This window comes from Mastacembelus armatus, unplaced genomic scaffold (assembly GCF_900324485.2).
Source record: "Mastacembelus armatus unplaced genomic scaffold, fMasArm1.2, whole genome shotgun sequence".
In the NCBI taxonomy this organism is placed as follows: domain Eukaryota; kingdom Metazoa; phylum Chordata; class Actinopteri; order Synbranchiformes; family Mastacembelidae; genus Mastacembelus; species Mastacembelus armatus.
This window is the reverse complement of record NW_022872883.1, coordinates 117,778-137,614: the sequence shown is the minus strand read 5'-3', so window position 1 is coordinate 137,614 and position 19,837 is coordinate 117,778. Positions and strand designations below refer to the sequence as shown.

Sequence of the window (19,837 nt, the reverse complement as noted above, 5' to 3'; positions counted from 1 at the left end):
ACACACACACACACACACAGCAGTGGGCAGCCATTGCTGCGGCGCCCGGGGGCAGTTGGGGGTCCTGGTGCCTTGCTCAAGGGTCTCACCTCAGTCGTGGTACTGAAGGTGGACAGAGCGCTGGCTATTCACTCCGCTCCACCAAGAATTCCTGCCGGACCTGAGACTCGAACCCGCACCTTTCGGGTTACAAGTCCGACTCCTTATCCATTTTTGTCACATATCTTGTGTTGGACTAGTACAATATGTTAAAATAAAGCATTTAGCTTTTCTACAAATAAAATTAATGTAAAACCATCATGTTATTCCAATATTTCTGTTATTCCAGATCTAAACTTTATTTGTGGCAATGTGTTTTTAATAAACCAATTTCAAACAATTAAAAATAAGCCGCTCTTTGGGTTTTCGGTAGATCAGTTCCATTTCACATTTATTTTGTCCATTTAACTGGTTTAATTCGTTTATTCACTGTTTTATTGAAAAGACGTTTCACAATTAGATGGAAGGAAAGATCCAGTTTCCAGGTTTTTCAACCAACAGTCGCTGAATTTCCGCTTCCTGTCATAGATCAATACCTTTCATAGTTTTTGTTGTGCGAATAAAAACAATCGCCGTAATAAATTGCAGCCAGCGCGGACAACAGAGAGTCTGTGTTTATCGATCCATTGGAGTTGGAATAAAAACGCATCAACACATTAAAACATAAAAGTTCAAGCTGAAATGCTCTGTCTCGTCGGCAGGTGGCGCAGTTTGTTGACAGCGGCTCAGCGTCGGTGTGACATCTGTCAGGGCGATGCCGCCGCTCGGCTCTGTCACATCCAGCTGTCATTAACTCACCTGTGCCAACACCTGAGCGGGACCCTCACTCTGAGCTGTCGGTAAGTGACTCACGGCTTCCTCCCGCGCCCGCGAAGCTAACACAGCGTTAGCTGCTACCAATTGATGCTAGCTAGCCCGGGCTCGGTGTTGGCGAAGCTAAAGCAGTAAACAGCGTGATGTTTGTTTGTTTGTTTGTTGTTGACATTGTTTTTGGGACGTTTCCTCTCAGCTGTCATTGTTCGGAACAGCCTCTGTGCGAACGTTCACCTGCCTGCACCGTCACCTCTCGCGCACACGCGTCACACCGAGCTCCCATAAACAAACATGTAATTTAGCATTTATCCCAGTTTGACCTGGGGTGCGTTTACTGGGAAGCTTGTTTTTATATGTCATAACCTTTGGTAAATTATCCTGGTTAACTCGGCCCATGTGGACTCCTATAATCAGCGTTTAAATTGAGGTAAATAGAAGCTGCTTACGTTTGTTCATGCAGTTACCGCCCACGGTGAGTCTGGGAAGGAATAAGAAGTGCAGTGCAAAGTGCATAATGATAATTCACATTATTGTGAAATTAGTAGTTATACCTTAAATTAATCACGACAACACCTGAAGTGTGTTTTACGTTATACTGTGTTCCCAGATTATAAGCAAAGAAACAGTGAATTGCTAATTTCTGTAATTGTTGGTGCAGAGTCACATCCATCTGGAAGCACGTTCGTCGCACTAAATTTAATCACTGTTTACCATCTGCAGTGTTTTTTGTCTAGTCTCGTGTTTAATTCGCATATTTCGTTTAAATTATGTTGCACCTTTTTCCATGTTTTGCTGCTCGTTGTTTGTTCCATAAACCACCACTTAGACCCAGAAAACAGGATTTTAAAACCAAAGTGGAAAATCTTCAGTCTTCAAAGACATGTTTCCCTGCGTTCTGGCGACTTTAAAAGAATAAAAATAAAATAAGCAGCAGTATTTTTATGTTACATGCTTGTAATTCTCAGTGAATAACACAAAATGCAAAATAACACATTTATTTTTATTTGATCAGGGGTGTCAGGCTCATTTTATTTCATGGATCATATAGAACCCAGTTCAGTCTTAAGTAGACCCGTGAAGCTGTTGCATAATACTCCATAAATAACAGACAAATAAAGAAGTAAAGGATTAATCTGGAAACAGAGACAAACGACCGTCTAGGATCCACAATCTTCCAGGACTTAAAGTGGGCACATAACATCAGCTACACCATCAAGAAGGCCCAGCAGAGGATGTTCTTTCTGTGTCAGGAGCTGGTGGTCCAGCTCTACAGGAGAATCATCAAGTCTGTTCTCTGCTCGAACATCACTGTTTGGTTTGGTTCAGCATCCAAAGATGACAGAAACAGACTTCAGCGGACAGTTTGGGCTGCAGAAAGAATCACTGCTACCAACCCTGAATACGAACCAGTGTGCTCTTTGGCAGCTGTTCACTACTGTGATGTGATGCCTTAAATGTGGTTTAAGTGTATTTAATCTGGGATTTTAACTGATTTTTAGGACCAGTTTGAGTCCACTTCAGCAGTAAAATGGCAACTCAGCTGACTCCACCATCTGCCCTGAGAGAGTTCTGCCCGCTCTACTACCTGCTGAATGCAATCCCACCCAAGGTACCCATTCCAAACTATGTCAAAACTAGGTCAAGGAAATGACCTGAGAGTGTTCTAAATTGGGCTAATACTGAGGATAACCTAAGCCCAGACACAGAATGGTTCCAAACCAATCCAAAACCCAGACGAGCTGATAACAGGTTTATCTCTATAGTCTCTCTGGTACCTGTGTACACCTTGTGTGACTTTCACTGAACCGTGGTGATGATGAAATTACTGGCTCTTGTGTTTTGGTAGGTCCAGCGTGGGTTCAGGTCTGTCTTGGTCTACCTGACGGCTCTGGACTGCAGCAGTGACTTTCTTGCGGTGGGCAGCAGTATTGGCATGCTCTACCTTTACTGTCGCCGTCTCGCACACATGAACAAGTACAGTCTGGAGGTCAGTACTCTTCTTCTGTGATTCTCTGTCTGTTTCTATGGGAGGTCCAGGTTCCAAGCAGGTTAACCTCAAAAATCAGATCAAAACCTGTCAACAGCTTCACTGACCAATCAGATCATTATTGCAGGATCTTGACAGGGGAAAAAGAATTTAGATTAATGTAATAAATAAAGATCAACAGTTATTTTTATAAACCAGTCACACTTTTTTGCTATTTTCATAGTTTGAAGCAGCGATTCAACAAACTGATGTAGTTTACAGCTCACATGTGTTTTTACTGACTTCCATCACTGCCACTTAAAATAACGTGTAGACACTGTGATGATACTTGGTCGTATAGTATAAAGATGTACTGCTAAATATTTTCCATGATTGTCACACAGTGTTTCCAGTGTACCTGCCATAATATCAGGTTTTGCTCTGGTTATAAACAAACCTCCTCACTGATGAACACATCCAAACTAATCAGATAATCAGGAAGTTGAAGCACCAGAGAAGTAGTGTGTGGAAGTATATTGGGTTCTTCACTGTAAAATTAGCACTAATGAAGCAGTTGTTTGTAAAAAAGCGCCCTGCTGCCAGAACCAATGTGCAGCCAGGTTTATGACACGAGGCCTGGGTTTTCATGATTTGTTATCAGGTTTGTTCAAACTTAATGTTTTTTTTTTAATGTCTGTGTATAAATTTGTATGTGCGTTTATGTACTGCTTGTTTGTGTGTTGAAGGGAAAGAGTGATGCGATCACGGCTGTGAAGCTGCTCAGCTGTTTTGATGATCTGGTTGCCGTGGGAACAGCTTCGGGCCGGGTTGCAGTCTTCCAACTGGTGTCTCCACTTCCTGGTCGCAACAAACAGGTGAGAAAATCACTGTACCTTTTATAAATCATTATATATTGATAAATGATGTAAAGCTCACTTAGAGAGATCCCAAAGAAATGTTAATTGGTGTCTGTACTGACAAGTTCATTTTGAAGTTGATTCATTGCATAAAATGTAATGCTTCGGCTTGGGGAGGATGTCAGGTCTCTCTGCCTGTCTGCAGTTGAGGCGGTTCGATGTGGTCGGTCTTCATAAGGGTTCAGTAACGTCTCTGGCCTGGAGCACCAATGGGATGAAACTTTTCTCTGGAGATGATAAAGGACGAGTCATCTTCTCTGCTCTGGACCTGGACCAGGTAAAATAAGTGTTTGATTTGCAGATTATTTTCTTGACTCATTTTTCTTTCTAAAATGTCATTAAATTGTGTAAAATTTCTGTTATGTGTAGAAATTTGTTATAACAATGGTAATTATTGTAGAGGTTGTAATTACTATGTGAAAAGAAGTTTTATTTGAATTATGTTATGTTATGTTTTATTTGAATAGCACTGAAAAACCAGGTCTTCAGGGTACTCTGACAGAAAATCTTTAAAATCTGACATTTGATTTAAATATGACTAAATCATTACAGATTAATGACCAATCAGTTATCAAAGTACATACTAGTTGCTGTTGAATGTGTCATTTGACTAATAAATGAATGGATCAATTGTTGAAGCTCTGGATAACACACAGCATCCTCTGTCTGTGTTTAACTGTGTGTACAGGGTGTGTGTAAGCCTGTGCTCCTGCTGGAGGAGTCTTCAGGTGTGGTTCAGATGGAGTACAGTCACCAGGTGCTGCTGGTCTCAACACAGCAGAGATCTCTGCTTTACTGCACACAGACAGGGGAGGTACAGCAACTTGGCTCCAAGCCCCGCAAGAGGTACAACACACTACATGTGTATTCTGTACAGCACACAGCTAATATATAAATGGGAGGTGTCTCAGCATAGGTCACAGATCTTCTGTTCTGGAAAAATTTAATTCATGTCAAAATGTGGTGTAACATAGATTTCATTTACTGAAAAGTGGAAGCTTAACGTGAAGTTACCGTTTAAGATCATCTTTTTTAGATTACATATGTCTGTAGGATTGAAACGTATATTTACATGTGGTCATTAATGTGGAAAAAGTAGTTAAAGTGGTTCAGTGACTGGAATGAGGCTGGACTCACTGGAGGCTGTGGTGGAGAGATGCTCACAGACTAAGGTAGAGACCATCCTGGAACACACTGACCATCTTCTTCACAACATCCTGATGGAGCAGAGAAGCAGCTGCAGTGGACGACTCACCTCACTGAGCTGCAGGTTGTATATAGTTGTATATAGTGACAGTATTTGTACATGTTGTTTGTAGTAGTGGCAGGTTCGGAGCTTGCTTCCTGCCAGGTCTCTGTAAACAGAGTGATCTTCAGGTGTTTGCTGCTCGACCTGGACTCAGACTATGGAGGTCTGACATCAGAGGACAGGTGGAGGACACTCGCTTGCTCAAACCACTCTTCAACACACAGGTACACTAGGAACACACTGCTAATACAAACATGTAGTATGTTTACTACTAAAGCAATCACAAGTGATAGAACCCTGTAGTACAATAGTTAAAAAACAGCTGTCCTTGGTGTTTGGGGCTGAACACATTTTCCTCTTTCCATTGATCCAAGTCACTTCATCAGTTCCTTTTCATGCACCTGTCTGTCTTCCAGATTCCTCAGTTTGAGTTGTTTCCTCGTCCTGGTCCAGTCGGAGCGTACCGTCCAGCAGAGAGACAGCTTGGTCTCCTCACCTGTTTCCTCAGGGAGGGCTGGATTCTCAGCTGGAACGAGTACAGCATCTATGTCCTCGACTGTGCCAATGAGGTACTGCTACAAATAATACTAATTACAATACTTTAACAGGGTACTCCAACCATACCTGTCAACATTCAGGTACTGAAATCCAGGAGACCTATGAGCGGAGGGGGGGTATGGTAATAAGGTAAATTATGTTTCTTTTTACTTATTTTTATTATTATTGTTACAGATTATAGAACATAAACTGTCTGAGAGACGGTTTCTTCCTCAGTCCATCCTTTAGTGATGAGGGTCGAAATGGCCGGTGGGCATGTCTATATTAAAATCAGTGCGACACACTTTAGAAAAGTTGTGGGCATTGTCAATTTAAGTTCGAGATATGAGAATAAATTCTTTGATCCAGCTGTTTTTAGATTTGGATGTATAGTTTATTTTTTTTCGTTGGAGCACCACCTGAGTCTTCTCACATATTTATGTGATGCTTTATTCAACGTCTCACATCTACCACCTGCACAGATATCAACGGTGCAACTGGGTTGCAGGTTGCCAGGTTGAGGTCATGAATGGGTTGAAGTTTGTATAATGTGTCAATTTTGTGAGTATGATGCTGTCATGCAAGATCTGGCAACTGGGCAACCTCGTAATAATATATTGTTGTGATTATTCATGAGATGAGCTTTGGGCCGTGCAAATTACGGGAATTTCCCCAGAAAAATAATAAAATGAGAGGGGGTCAAGAGACAGGTGTGAAATACAGGAGACTCCCAGGGAAAACGGGACTGTTGACAGGTGTCAGCATCAACAAACATGTTGATGCTGACTCTTGATGCTGAGATATCTGATCAGCTTTGAACTGATGTGTTCAGGTGATAATCGGAGCGCTGGAGAGCAGCGGAGACATTGTGTCAGTATCCTGTTGTGACAATGAAATCTTCATTCTGAAAGGAGACAGAGACATTATTCGCCTTTCCAGCAGCCCAGAGGGACTGGCATCCAATCGTGAGTACTTCTACTAGTAACTGTACCTGTACTGCTGCTGCACCACCCTCACTGTGACAACAACACACTGACTGATTATCCACCTGTGCAGGGTCGTGTCCTTTGAAGACTCCCTTTATCTCTTTCCTTAATTTGAACCATGAACCTGTCTGATTCTCTCCTTCAGTGTCAGAGCTCTCTGTCCGTCTGTCTTCACCTTTGACCACATCCGCAATCCTCCCACCAACCGGATCAGTGGAAACAGCCCAGCCAATCAGAACCATGGCCATCATTGTAGAGAGTGGGGGGAAGGAGGAAGGAGGAGAAGAGCGGAGACTCTGTACAGAGGGAGAAAAAAAGGAAAAGGTGGAAGGAGTTGAGGAAGTGGAGGAGGCGGAGGAGCAGCTGGAGGTAAGATAACCCATGTGTCACACATGTCCACAATCCAGGATATCTTGTTACCACTGGTTAATTTCATATAGACTGTTTCTCTTACTGTTGGGTTCTCAGTTATTATTGAAATAAAGTGATCTATTTTTACTGCTGTGTTGCTACTGGATAAACATACTACATGTTTGTGTAGGTGTTGGAGCAGTTCTGCCAGCAGCCTGGTTTGTTAACCACTGGTTCCCGTAGTCGCAGCAGCTCCGTCACCTCCTGGGAGAGTCTTCATGGAAATGCCCTGGTGACTACATCCTCGGAGCTGACTGGCAGGCGCTACAGCGCCCCCTTGGGTCAGGAGGAGATGCAGCAGGAACTGGTGGTGAAATCCATCAGAGTGAAGAAGAAGAAGAGGAGGCGGCAAAGCAAGTAGACAAACTGTCTCTGTCTGGCTGTCTCGCTGACTGACTGTCTCTGTCTCACTGACTGACTGTCTCTGTCTGTCTGATTGTCTGACTGATTGTGTCTGTCTGCAGACAGCAGCAGTGGGAACTGCCTCTCTGAGAGCAGCTGTTCAGACTCCATGTTTGTAGTTCAGGACAGCAGCTGTAGTGACGGAGGGAGTGGGACTCCTATGAGTGACCAAGCTTCCCTTATTGGGCTAGACCTTCAGAACCAGGACTTTCCAGAACAGATCCAGGACCAGGTCTCCAATGAGGCCCACGGAGGAGTAAAGGATGCAGAGGAGGTGGACTCTTCCTCTAATCAGTCTGGGTTAGTTTAAACACCAGCACAATGAAATAGTACTATTGTGTCACGTTTTTTTCCCCTGCTCCTAGTGACCCATTCGTCACATCCTTGTTTTCTTGCCCCAGTTCTCTCTTTCCAGGATCCCTGCTTTTTCAGGGTCTGGAGAACCCAGGAGAGAAGTCTGGTCCTGGTCCAGAGGCAGAAGCCATCCCTCCGACCCCAGATGTTGATCTGCTGCTGGAGTGTACCTTCTCCTATATGCACAACACTGAGGTGGATGATAGACTGGTGCTTCAGCCAATGGAGGAGCAGGTTGATGAGTTTCTGAGCCCTCTGATTGGACCGCAGGAGGAGGAGGAGGAGGTTTGTTGCTGGTGGACTTTCTGTTATGTCTACATAAAGATAAAGATATTATTTGCACGTCAATCATGTGATGTTTAGGCGTCATCTGGAGGAGCAGTTACAGAAGTTACAGCCATAAAACATCAGGAGGGTTTTACCTTTTAATGTATTATGCTTTGTTCGTGTTTGTATACAGGAGGATGACGTGGTGCCCCCTGCTGATCAGGTGGAACAAATGTTTTACTCCACTGTGTCCAGTCTGGACAGAAAACCCAGTATCTCTAGCGATGAAGGAGGAGACATTTACTGTCACACTCTGACCCCTGCTGACATCCGTCCACCCAACCAGGCAGAGACGAAGACAGATAAACAAATGGACCAGGATGTTCAGGACAGAGAGAGGCTGAAACTTGACCAAGTGAGACAGCCGGCGATGAGAGGAATACAGATGACCAGTTGAGTTAGCAGGATTTAATATGTTTGGTCTTTTCTCTTTCTAGTTGGCAGAAAGCTGGATGGGATACTCAGGACCAGGATGTGGAATACTGAGCCTCCAAGTGACTGACAGGTGGGTTGGCATATATCTCTGATTGCCAAAGCATGTCTTGCTTGTGGTACATGTGGATTCTGGACTTTAAAGGCAACTGTGTTCAGGTGAAATAGAGGAAACTGACTGATATGTCAGGAGGTACCTTACAGGTGATTTGTGTGTTTCAGGTATGTGTGGTGCCTGGACTTTAAAGGAGGACTCTTTTGCAGCCCTCTGCCAGAAACCGGACTGAATTGGCAGCGCTTTGAAGATAATGTCCACCAGGTGGCATTATCACCTTCAGGTGACAAGTTCAAGACAAGTTCGTTATCAGTAATATCAAACTGTAGCTGTTCATTTTTGTTTCTGTTAAAAGAGCTGGTTGACTAAAGCAGGCAGCAGATTGACAGGTGTTCAGGTGTGTACATGGATCTTTGCAGGATTAGCTGGATGCTAACTGTTGCTTACTTCATCAGGTAATCTGTTATGGAAGGTGGAGCAGAAGACCTTGACAGCATTTGCTTGTGCTAAAGTAGCTGTTAAAGGAAAACGCCATTGGTACAAAGCTGTGGAGCAAACGGCCTTTGTCGCTTTGAGCGATGATTCCGCCTGGATCGTCAGGACCAATGGTGACCTCTACCTGCAGACAGGTGACTGAATGTTTACAGGGAACAGAATCAGACTGCTTAAAAGTTCAGTTTTCTGAGTATGTCATTGAAAAAGCAAAACTGACAGCAAGAAGGATTCACATTGAAATCCCAAATAAAACACCAAGCTATATTCCACCTCCAGAATCAGATTTATTGGTTGATGATGTTCCACATGAAAGGAAATTGACTCAGATTTCTACTGGAACTGAATGTACCTACACTTTCACACGGGACCAATGTAATGTATGCAGACTCCTGGTGCATCGTGTCTGTCGGGAAGTTTGTGTAGACTAGCACAGTGACTTATGTCGTCTCAGTGCAATCATCTCATCCGGAGCTGTAGTGTTAAACAGTCAAAGTTTTTCAAATAGACACCTGATCTTACAGTGTAGCAGTGGTCCAATGGGTTTTTTTCCTGGTGGGGTGCGTAATATGTTGTTGATTGTTTAGCAGTTCATGCATGAGATTTGTTGTGTTTAAGTATGGTCAAATAATCAGGTGTTGTAATGCCTCACTAACACAGGAGGGTGGGGTGGAACACACTGGTCAGAATGCAAGAGGGAAATTCCCACAAAGAGATACAAAGGTTTGCAATTTTTGCTCGTACTTCAGTTTAGACTATGCAATTCTTTTAACAGAGTGACATCTGTGGGATGTATTCACCAAGTCAGTTCTTAGTGAAGCTCAGAGTGTCCAAGAACAAAAAGTCAGGGTTTTGTCCTGTTCACAGGTAGCAGCACATCCATTTCATCAACTAGGGAATAGAGATTTCCCAGGTGAATGGACAGGAGCTATGTTGAAAATCCCTGCTGCCTTAATTTCACTGGCACCCAGTCCTCACCGGTGTCTCTTCTGAGCCTCCGACCATTTCATGTTCAACAGCTCTTCGCTGCTGAAATGTTTGTATTTGAGGTGCAAAAGACATGTCTACTTTTGTTTTTTAAATTGGAGGTATGATTAGTCCTGGACAAAAAACACTAGCTACACTGAACGAAAGAATTAATTTCTTTAGGCATGGCACTTCTGGAACAGTCTCATTAGGATAGGCAGTTTCTGGTTGGCTCATTATCAGCAGATCCCATGTATGTTCAGGGGATGCTGCAGACACTGACCTAGATTTACCTGTTTATTGCACTGATCTTTGAAAAGGTGCAGAATCCCTGTCAATGTATGTTTTTCTGCAGCTGTAATATCTCTGTGTGACCAGCAGGGGACGTCCTGCTGTTCGTTTTGAACTGATTATTTAAGCAGAGCAGGTTCTCCTCTCTGGAGCTCTTTCACATATAATATGGCTGTCTGCTGCAGTGAGCAGTAACAACAACTGATCGCTTACATTTTTTATATTTATATAAAAAAAAACCCAAATGCACTCATGAACTTCTGGCACAAACACAAAAATCCCAGTGAGGTTAAAGAAAAACAGACAAAGCAGCTGAAGCCTTAAAAGGAAGTGCATATCATCGAGTCCATGGCACAGAGAAAACTGCTGTTCTCCAGAAAAAAATGTGCCAGGTCACCTTAACTTTGCAGAGACAGTTTGGGATGAATACTACATGTGGTTAAGATGCATGAAAGCATCATCCCAGCTGTGAAACACGGTGGAGGGACCATCATGATGTGGGGCTGCTTTGTTTGGCTGTTTAATAAAGCTATGGAGATTATAATTCTGTGTATTATTAAATGTTGATTTAAATAATCAAATGAGATTGGGTTTGTTCACACCTGTGATTTTGAAGATCACAATTCTTTTATATAGAAAATCAGGTCATTCCATATGCAGGTGACCCCGAGCACAGTGGCAGGATATATATCCCGTCAGACCCGGAGCCACCTCAGGATCCTTCAGGTGGATGTCTGATGGCTTGCATGTTGTTGCCGTAGTAACCGTTGTCTCTGCCCATCAGGTCTGAGCGTGGAGCGTCCCTGTGCTCGTTCAGTGAAGGTGGACACCCCCTGTGTGTTCAGCCAGGTGTGCGTGAGAGGAGGTGTGGTCTGGGCTCTGAGCGAACACAAAGCTCTATTCTACAGAGAAGGAATGAACAGCTACTGCAGCGAGGGAGACGGCTGGAAGTACGACACCGTCAGGTACTACTGCTACTGTAACACTACTGTAATAGAACTGGATGTACTGTTAATTCTGTTAGTACTTTAAGTACTGTTAGTAGTAGACAGCTGGCTGACCTATGGGGCAGCTCTACAGTGATTATTGATCAAGTTTGTGCGTTTCTCAGTGAGGCTCAGGGTCTGGAGTTAATGTGCTTTGCCCTGGGAGAAGGAGGGACAGCCTGGGCACTGGACGCCACTGGCAGCCTTTGGTTTAGGACCGGCATCTGTTCGTCCAGACCGCAGGGAGAGGACGACCACTGGTGGCAGGTAAACAGAGATTTTCACTTTTCACTTTTTCCCTGTTGACCTCAGCTCAGCAGCCTGTCTGTCTCCACCAGATCAGTATTTCGGACTACGTGGTCTTCGATCAGGGCAGTTTGTTCCAGACGCTGCTCCAGGCCACCCAGAGCGTTGCCACGGTAACCAGGGCGCCGGTGGAGCGGGTGGTGGCCTTCTTGTCTCAGTACTCACAGTGCCAGCCGAGTTTGGTCAGTGCCAGTGCCAGTGGAGTCTGGGTTGCATCAGGACGGAACCAGCTACACCTGGCCCGTGGAAGCCTTGTGGGTCAGTACAGTCAAGTTAAATTTTAACCTCATAACCCAATGTCACAAATTTGTCAACAATCCGACCCCTGTTCTAAGACCATCTAATCAGATCTGGACAAGCTTCCCCAGAAAAACATTTTACTGTGAAAAAAAGATAGAAACCTGAGGAAGAGCATCAGAGGAGGAATGCCTCTACATGAGTCAGGCAGAGACGTCAGAGAGTTTAGAGTCCGACTTTCTGCTTTTCAGTTTCTTTGTGTTTGTTGCCTTCAGGAACTTTCTGGCAGAATGTTGTTCCAAGAGGAACCGTCTCAGCCACCAGGTGGACTTTCATCACATCTTCAGCTGTGCCTCACAGAGAAGGTAACTCACCTGTATACTCAACACACCTGAACAACTGTGCTTGTCTTCTTGAGTGCACCCAGGTTCATTTGGGTGTTTTTGTCCTACCTGCACTGCTGATTTCTGTAGCTAGTCTTCAGACCTCTGGACAATAAAGGGATCACCCATCTTTGATATGTAACATAAAACACACCTCAGCTCAGATCATCAGTCTACCTGTGCGTTTCAGGTACATTCCTGTGGTTGGCCCAGAGCAGAAAGGATCTATTCTGTGTTTGGGACCAGGATGGGGAGCTCCGCCCCTCTTCTGTCCCTCTACCCCCTGAGGTAAAAATTCCTGTCAGCTGTCCATGATTTTTGCTCCCACTAAAAGTTTGCCCATGTATTTGATGATGTTCTACCTGTGTGCTCAGGTGGAACTAACTCACCTGTCTGCCTGTTGTGATGCTCTGTGGGGTTTGGACACACATGGCCGAGTCAGTATTCGTACGCTATCTCCGTCCTGTCCCACTGGTCTGCACTGGACTCCTCTGGACCTCAGCCAGCTTGGTACGTACAGGTGATCACACAGGTGCCGCGGTAATTTGTCTCTCAATAAAATTTTCACTGTGTTTTTCTGTCGCTTCGCTGCAGCTAAAGCAGCAAACTGGACATTTCATATTGAAAATTATTTGAACGGTGAAGCTGTGCCCATGATTTATCTGAGACTGTTGAAGCCTCATATTAACCGAAATAACCTCTACCATGTTGACTGATCAGCCATAGAATTACGCCCATGCTGCTCAGCACTGTGGGTGTTGTTCACATTAGACTGTCGGTACGATTGTTTACATGTTCGCACCATCACCTGGTGGCTGTTTTGAAATACACTGAAAACATGGAAACCTGGCTTTTAATGTTATTTATTCTCTAAGAGCCTGGTCCTATGATTGGTCGGCAGGCAGTGTGTGTCTGCACGAATGGAAGGACCCGAGTCAGGGACAGTTTGAACACACACTCAGCTGTGTTTCTCTGTCACACTGACAGCTGGAGGTTGTGTAACAGGTTTGTGATTCAGGGGTCAGCATGGAGTGTGTGCGTCATACTGTAACTTGACTGATAGGTCAGATCTGTTTTTAGTTCCTCTGCCCTTCTCACTGTCACAGACCAGATGACTGTGTCCTTCTTTACTACATAGAGCTTCATATTTACAGTGTCAACTTTCCCGGAACACCTCCCCAGGAAGGCGCCCAGGAGGCATCCGAAACAGATGCCTGAGCCACCTCAACTGACTCCTCTCGATGTGACCGAGCTCCTCACTCTATCTCTAAGGGAGCGCCCGGCCACCCTGCGGAGGAAGCTCATTTCAGCCGCTTGTATCCGCGATCTCGTTCTTTCGGTCATGACCCAGAGCTCATGACCATGGGTGAGAGTAGGAACGTAGATTGACTGGTAAATCGAGAGCTTCGCCTTCCGGCTCAGCTCCTTCTTCACCACAACGGACCGGTACACCGACCGCATTACTGCTGCCGATGCCCCGATCCGTCTGTCAATCTCACGTTCCGTCCTTCCCTCACTCGTGAACAAGACCCCGAGATACTTAAACTCCTCCACTTGAGGCAGGATCTCTCCCCTGGCCTGGAGATGGCAAACCACCTTTTTCCGGTTGAGTACCATGGCCTCGGACTTGGAGGTGCTGATTCTCATCCCAGCCGCTTCACACTCAGTTGCAAACCGCCCCAGCGAACGCTGGAGATCCTGGCTTGATGGAGCCAACAGGACAACATCATCTGCAAAAAGCAGAGATGAAATCCTGTGGTCCCCGAACTGGACTCCCTCCGGCCCCTGGCTGCGCCTAGAAATTCTGTCCATAAAAGAAATGAACAGAACCGGTGACAAAGGGCAGCCCTGCCGGAGTCCAACGTGTACTGGGAACAGGTCTGACTTACTGCCGGCAATGCGAACCAAGCTCCTGCTCTGTTTGTACAGAGACCGGATAGCCCCCAGCAAAGAGCCCCGGACCCCATACTCCTGGAGCACCTCCCACAGGATGTCACGAGGGACCCGGTCGAATGCCTTCTCCAAGTCCACAAAACACATGTGGACTGGTTGGGCAAACTCCCATGAACCCTCGAGCACCCTCGAGAGTGTGTAGAGCTGGTCCAGTGTTCCACGCCCAGGACGGAAACTGCATTGTTCCTCCTGAATCCGAGGTTCGACCACCGGCCGGATCCTCCTCTCCAGCACCCTGGCATAGACCTTCCCCGGGAGGCTGAGGAGTGTGATCCCTCTGTAGTTGGAACACACCCTCCGGTCCCCCTTCTTAAAAAGAGGAACCACCACCCCGGTCTGCCAATCCAGGGGTACTGTCCCCGAACGCCACGCGATGTTGCACAGGCGTGTCAGCCATGACAGCCCAACAACATCCAGAGACTTGAGGTACTCGGGACGGATCTCATCCACCCCCGGTGCTTTGCCACCGAGGAGCTGCCGAACTACCTCAGTGACTTCGGCTTGGGTGATGGATGGATCAGCCTCCGAATCCCCAGCCCCTGCTTCCCTTATGGAAGACGTGTTGACAGGATTGAGGAGATCCTCGAAGTATTCCTTCCACCGTCCGACAATATCCCCAGTCGAGGTCAGCAGCTCACCACTTCCACTGTAAACAGCGTTGGTAGAGCATTGCTTCCCCCTCCTGAGGCGCCGGACGGTTTGCCAGAATTTCTTCGGGGCCGACAGGTAGTCCTTCTCCATGGCCTCACCGAACTCCTCCCATACCCGTTATATAAATGAACAAATGCATGTTCAGGTAAAATATCACCTGTGTTACAGGAAGTGTTCGTCTGGTCAGCGTAAGCTGCGGCAGTCAGAACGTCTGGGCCGTCGACAGTCGAGGAGTTGTTTACTTCAGAGTCGGAACTCAACCACTAAACCCAAGCATGATGCTCCCGGCCTGGATCCACATAGAGCCGCCCGTACAGGTAACTCACTCTGGATCTATGTAGAACTACATGTGTGTGATACCTGTACAGGTAACTGTGGCATCATGTCTCTGCAGCCAATAGGAGTGCAGCTGGTCAGTATTCAGACAAGTCCTAACGATCGTCTCCTCTGGGCATTGGACAACAGAGGAACCGTCTTTGTCAGAACTGGACTCAGTGATGAGATGCCTGTTGGAACGGACTGGGAGCTGGTGCCAGGTACACCTGTCTGTCTGATGTTTATCATGTCATCAATATCATGGACTGGGTATCACTGTGTATTGTGTACTTCAGGGTTGGCGGTCAGTCAGCTGGTCCTTAGCTGTCGGACCGTTTGGGTTCGCTGTGTAAATGGAGAAGTGGCTCGACGTTATGGTGTCTCTGACAGAAACCCTGCAGGAGATTACTGGAAGAAGATCCCTGGAAATGCCAACTGGTTAACTGGTAAGGCTGAGCTTATGCCAGAGAGATTGTCCTGACAATTGTGATATAATTTTTTTTTTTTGGTTATAAAATGCTGACATTGATAAAATGAGGGCATGTTACTGTTTTTGAGCATTAACTCATGTTTGCACTTTAAGGTGAAACTCTTGCTCTCAGGTGAATGACTCTGTCTCTCTCTTCAGTGACTCCGGAGGACGATCTGTGGGCAGTGACTCTCATTGGTGGATTGTCTCGTCGGCTGACAAAGCTCCTCCCCCAGACTCCCAATAGATCCACCCCCTCCGGCCCCGCACTCAGTGGGGACGACGTTGATGAGGAATGGGAGCTTATTTGACCTGTGACATCACTGTGATGTCACCACTGGCTGGTGTTTGCTCTGGGTTCACCTGGCCCAACGCTGCGACATCACAGTGACATCACTTACAATGACATTAAAGTTCAGGATGGTTCTGAAACAAGATGATGACAGAGCCTGTGAGGCTGGGAAATTAACTTGAGTTTCATTTTTTGTTTTAACAGGAAGCACTTTAATCTTTGGGAGGGGACCTGGTCAGACTGGATCTAACATAAATCTAATATTTTCTGTAGCTTATACTGGTTCTGTTGGCTCAAACTGGCTCTTCCTCCAGATTAGTCTGGTGGTTCAGACCAGTTCTACTTGGTTCTAAATGGCCTTAACCCTAACCTGAAAGTGAAGATCACATTGGTTCTAAATGGCCCCTTTTTCATTCCAGTTTGGATTAGTCTGGTTGTACTGCAAATAACGATATTAAAGGGACACCTCTCAGCATTTTACTATTTATTTTAAAACTGGTTCCAAGTAGTTTTAACTGTTTCGGAACAAGTTTTCCTTTCACTTCATGGTCTAACTGGTTCTGTATGAAGGCATTAGAGGGACATTTCACAGTTCAGTCGAGTTGAAGCTGTTTTGTAATTATTTTTAATAGTAATATTCGCGTTGAACATCAAAAACACTAAAGTCCAGGGGTTTCCCTCTACTTTATTACCTTTATTGGACAGATCGTCAGAGTTGGCTTCATGCTGTGATATTAAAGGGACATTTCACAGTGTAAACCAGTTTGTCAGTCGAGTTTATGTGATCAGTGTAGATGCCTCAGGATTTGCATTAATTATGAGCATGTTAGTGGTCTGGACCTTAGGGCAATGTGGAGACAAAATGACTTGTACAGAGTCCAAGAAGTTTTATGGCTTCAGTTTTTACTTCACATGGTGCCAAATTTATTTGGTTTGCAGCTTTTAATCGGCCGTAGCCTCAGCAGAGCAGACTGGTTTACACTGTTTTTACCTTCAGGTATTCAGGGTACGATGTTGCTGCTCCACACGTTGACAGTTGGAAACTGCCCAGTACAACCAGTTTGCTACTCAGTGGTGTTGGGGGACTGCGAACACTGCTTTTTCATTTGACACCACCACCCCTTCCCATTTTATCCTGCTGGTCCATATAGAGCTGGCAAAGCCTCTTTAATCTTAACAACACCACTGTCCAAACTGGGGTGAACCGGTTCCCAGCACTGTTCATCTGACTGAGCCAAACTCAATCAGACTGAACGGTGAGATGCTGAAGCAACGTATTGCTGGGAGTTGCAGATTTTCCTTCTGTGGGGAACATTTCCTCAGGTAGTTGCCCACCTGTCGGCCTGTAAGTTACCATGGTAACAGACTAGGGCCCTGCCCACTGGGATGACTCATGAAGACATGTAGAAATGTAAATTTAATAAACATTTGTTTATTGAAGGAGCAAGTTTAAAGTTTAAAAGATTAAAGCTGGAAAGAACAACACTGCATCAAAACTTGGATCCAAAGGGACCCTGATGGATTCTGGACCTGCAGTGAAGCTCTGAGGTCTGAACCGTCTCCAACCTATTGTCAGCTGATTGGTTTAATGTTCTGCTGCTACTCAATAGGAATTCATTGTAAACTCACCTATTGTGATGTTATTCATTAACTTAATAAACATGGCCAAACACTGAAGCAGCTTCTGGTTATTGATCAGTGTCTTTGACTACTGAGGGTGTATTTGGTTCTGCATAGAGTGTCTGGGTCCCCAGAGGCTCCGTAAGACCACACACATTGTAAATGAAAAGTAGGGAAAAAGATCCTACATTTCGACAGTTGTGGTTTTCCTTTCAGTTTGACTAACTTAAAACTGGTGAAACAACTTTTTTTTTAAAAATAACACCATAGATGTTACAAGCATATGCAAAGGATCCAGGATCCAGTAATATGAATTATCAGCTACAGCAACAGTAAAATTACTTTTACACAATTTCACAAACTTTACAGGATGATACGTAATAATTTTGTTCTTATGTACACTCTATTAGTCCTGCTCCTGTCCAAGAAAATGGGTTCTGGTTTTCACACAAATACTGAGTTGCATGTGTGCAGGAAAATAGTTATATGTACAGACAGATTTACAATTAATTAGAGAATACCGGAATAAAACTAACAGCAGGAGAAAAGACAAAAATAAATGATTACAATGGCACTAGCTCTCAATACACACCGACCCAAACCTGATGTTTAATAGAAAGGTCATGGCCGAGAGAAGGTTTCTCAGTTAATCCGTTATGAGTAATAAATTTATATGCTATGACTTTTGTCATTTCTTATTGTGACAGAAAATATCTTAAAGTAATATCTCTAAATCTGTTAATATAATTTATTTCCAAAGGTGAACACCTGGACACCAGATGTTTTCTCATACTGGCTCCTGATTGGCGCCAACTGCAGGTGTGTCCAGGTGTTAAAGTTAACAGGGAGCTCTGAGAAACTACTCACACAGGAGACGAAGTGAAACAATCAAACATTACAGGGAAGGAATGAGAAGGAAAGAGTTTTCTGAAGTATTTACAGAAAGAAAGCATGTTTACAACAGTCCTGGGATCCGTTCTGTCCATTATCAACCCCAGAAACTGTTAAACCCGCCTGAGGACTGACCTGCGGACTGCGGGTCTGCATCCTCAGCGACCGCAGGATTTTCAATAAGACTGACTGATGTTTGTGATCAAACTGAGGGTTCAAGTTATTTACAACAGGAATCGCTGCTAAAATCTTGGTGACACGTTTTCAAACACCAGCTGCTTCTTCAGTCTCTTCATGGACTAAACAGTATCGATTGTCGACTCAGCAGTATTGATCGCTGATCAGTTATCAGGGGAGTTTAAAGTCTTTATTTACATCGCGTCCTCGTTCACGCTCCCTTTATTGAACACGTGACCGTTCTGTAACCAGTAGGTGTTTCCATGGTGATGGGTGATGTCACTGGCAGCTGTGTGGCTGCAGGAAGTCTGGCAGCATGCTGATTTGATGCGGGCCGGACCTGGCCAAACACCTGAGAGCCTGCAGGAGAAGTGGGGGTGGGGCCAGGCCACACAGCCAGCTGAACACTTCATTTCCCAGCAGGCTTTGCCAGTGCTGTGGCTTGTCCTGCAGGTGGTGACACGGAGGTGGTTTGGGCAGAAACAGCAGCAGGAAGTCAAGGCAACGCTGAGCACAGCGCCGCTGTGAGGCGTCGCAGGAGACGAGAGTCTGCAGCGCCGTGTCGAGTCCGTCGGGCGTCGCGCCGTGAACCAGAAGCAGCTGTAGACAGTCGGGCCGCGACAGCTCCAGCGCCAGCTGCACCGCTGTCTTTCCTGCGTCTGCAACGTGCGAGCAGCCGCTGCAGCTGTCCAGGTACTCCTGCCGCTCGGCTTGCGTGTCACAGTCCTTCAGAACCTCCACCATCATGCCGAGAATCGACACGCGGTCGTAGCGGACCGCCACATTCAGGTGTGGTGCGCCGCTGCTGCGGAGGCAGCAAAAGCTGCAGCGCGGCGCTCTGAGCGCGCTCACCGAGTACGTGTTAAGCAGGTAACGTGCGTAGTCCTGGTGGTTGTGCACAAGCGCGTAGAGCAGCGCCTCCGATGGCAGGAAGGGTCGCGGGCGTCCATCCTCCCAGCAGAAGACCTCCATACTGCGCATGTCCTCCAGCAGCCAGACCGGCAGCTGCTCCCGCACCGCGCAGTAGAAGCTGAACGCAGTCCGCTCGCACTGACGCTGAGACGGACGGTCCAGCTGAGAGGACAGCAGCCACGGCATCAGGACCACACCTGAGAGACAGCACACACCTGGACTCGAGACTCACCTGGTTTAGGGGGCGCAGAGAGACACTTTAAAGCTACACAGACTGATCCTGGTTCAGCAGAGTCACAAACTGCGTCTCAGTCAAACCGTGTCCTCAGCTCCTTCATACTTTTATAGCTGCGGCCCCTCCTCCTCAGCCCTTCGCCCCCACCTGTCGCCCTGATCCATGTGTGCATG

General features: G+C 45.8%; 2 protein-coding genes across 5 annotated transcripts; one reads left to right on the top strand and one right to left on the bottom strand.

Moving 5' to 3' along the window:
- The first annotated feature begins 576 nt into the window (after nucleotides 1-576).
- tecpr2 (tectonin beta-propeller repeat containing 2) lies at nucleotides 577-17,506 on the top strand. 4 transcript variants are annotated; one of them, XM_026308359.2, is made up of 27 exons: nucleotides 579-878; nucleotides 2,352-2,461; nucleotides 2,699-2,839; nucleotides 3,565-3,693; nucleotides 3,881-4,012; nucleotides 4,424-4,581; nucleotides 5,055-5,208; nucleotides 5,401-5,553; nucleotides 6,354-6,486; nucleotides 6,653-6,876; nucleotides 7,049-7,271; nucleotides 7,383-7,620; nucleotides 7,722-7,953; nucleotides 8,135-8,356; nucleotides 8,439-8,506; nucleotides 8,656-8,771; nucleotides 8,944-9,117; nucleotides 11,022-11,202; nucleotides 11,349-11,490; nucleotides 11,562-11,787; nucleotides 12,042-12,131; nucleotides 12,340-12,437; nucleotides 12,524-12,659; nucleotides 14,922-15,070; nucleotides 15,148-15,289; nucleotides 15,365-15,514; nucleotides 15,697-17,506. In XM_026308359.2, the coding sequence occupies exons 2-27, from the start codon at nucleotides 2,381-2,383 to the stop codon at nucleotides 15,846-15,848; spliced, it is 4,044 nt and encodes a 1,347-aa protein (XP_026164144.1). In that variant the 5' UTR covers nucleotides 579-878; nucleotides 2,352-2,380; the 3' UTR covers nucleotides 15,849-17,506. The 4 variants fall into 4 exon arrangements, 3 of the variants coding, with proteins under 3 accessions (XP_026164144.1, XP_026164143.1, XP_026164145.1); XM_026308358.2 differs by having other exon boundaries at nucleotides 580-878; nucleotides 7,722-7,959; XM_026308360.2 differs by lacking the exons at nucleotides 579-878; nucleotides 2,352-2,461; nucleotides 2,699-2,839 and having other exon boundaries at nucleotides 3,579-3,693; nucleotides 3,861-4,012; nucleotides 7,722-7,959.
- On the bottom strand, nucleotides 17,242-19,747 carry ankrd9 (ankyrin repeat domain 9). The gene has a single exon (XM_026308374.2). It carries the CDS (start codon nucleotides 19,613-19,615, stop codon nucleotides 18,797-18,799), a length of 819 nt encoding a protein of 272 aa, XP_026164159.1. The 5' UTR covers nucleotides 19,616-19,747; the 3' UTR covers nucleotides 17,242-18,796.
- Nucleotides 19,748-19,837: the final 90 nt, after the last annotated feature.

What these genes read in the sequence shown, in the direction of transcription:
- tecpr2 (XM_026308358.2), top strand. Translation starts at nt 2,381, where the DNA reads ATGGCAACTCAGCTGACTCCACCATCTGCCCTGAGAGAGTTCTGCCCG. An exon ending in AACCACTCTTCAACACACAG is followed by an intron (nt 5,209 to 5,400) that starts GTACACTAGGAA and finishes TCTGTCTTCCAG; the next exon opens with ATTCCTCAGTTTGAGTTGTT. An exon ending in AGAGGGACTGGCATCCAATC is followed by an intron (nt 6,487 to 6,652) that starts GTGAGTACTTCT and finishes TCTCTCCTTCAG; the next exon opens with TGTCAGAGCTCTCTGTCCGT.
- ankrd9 (XM_026308374.2), bottom strand. Translation starts at nt 19,615, where the DNA reads ATGCCGTGGCTGCTGTCCTCTCAGCTGGACCGTCCGTCTCAGCGTCAG.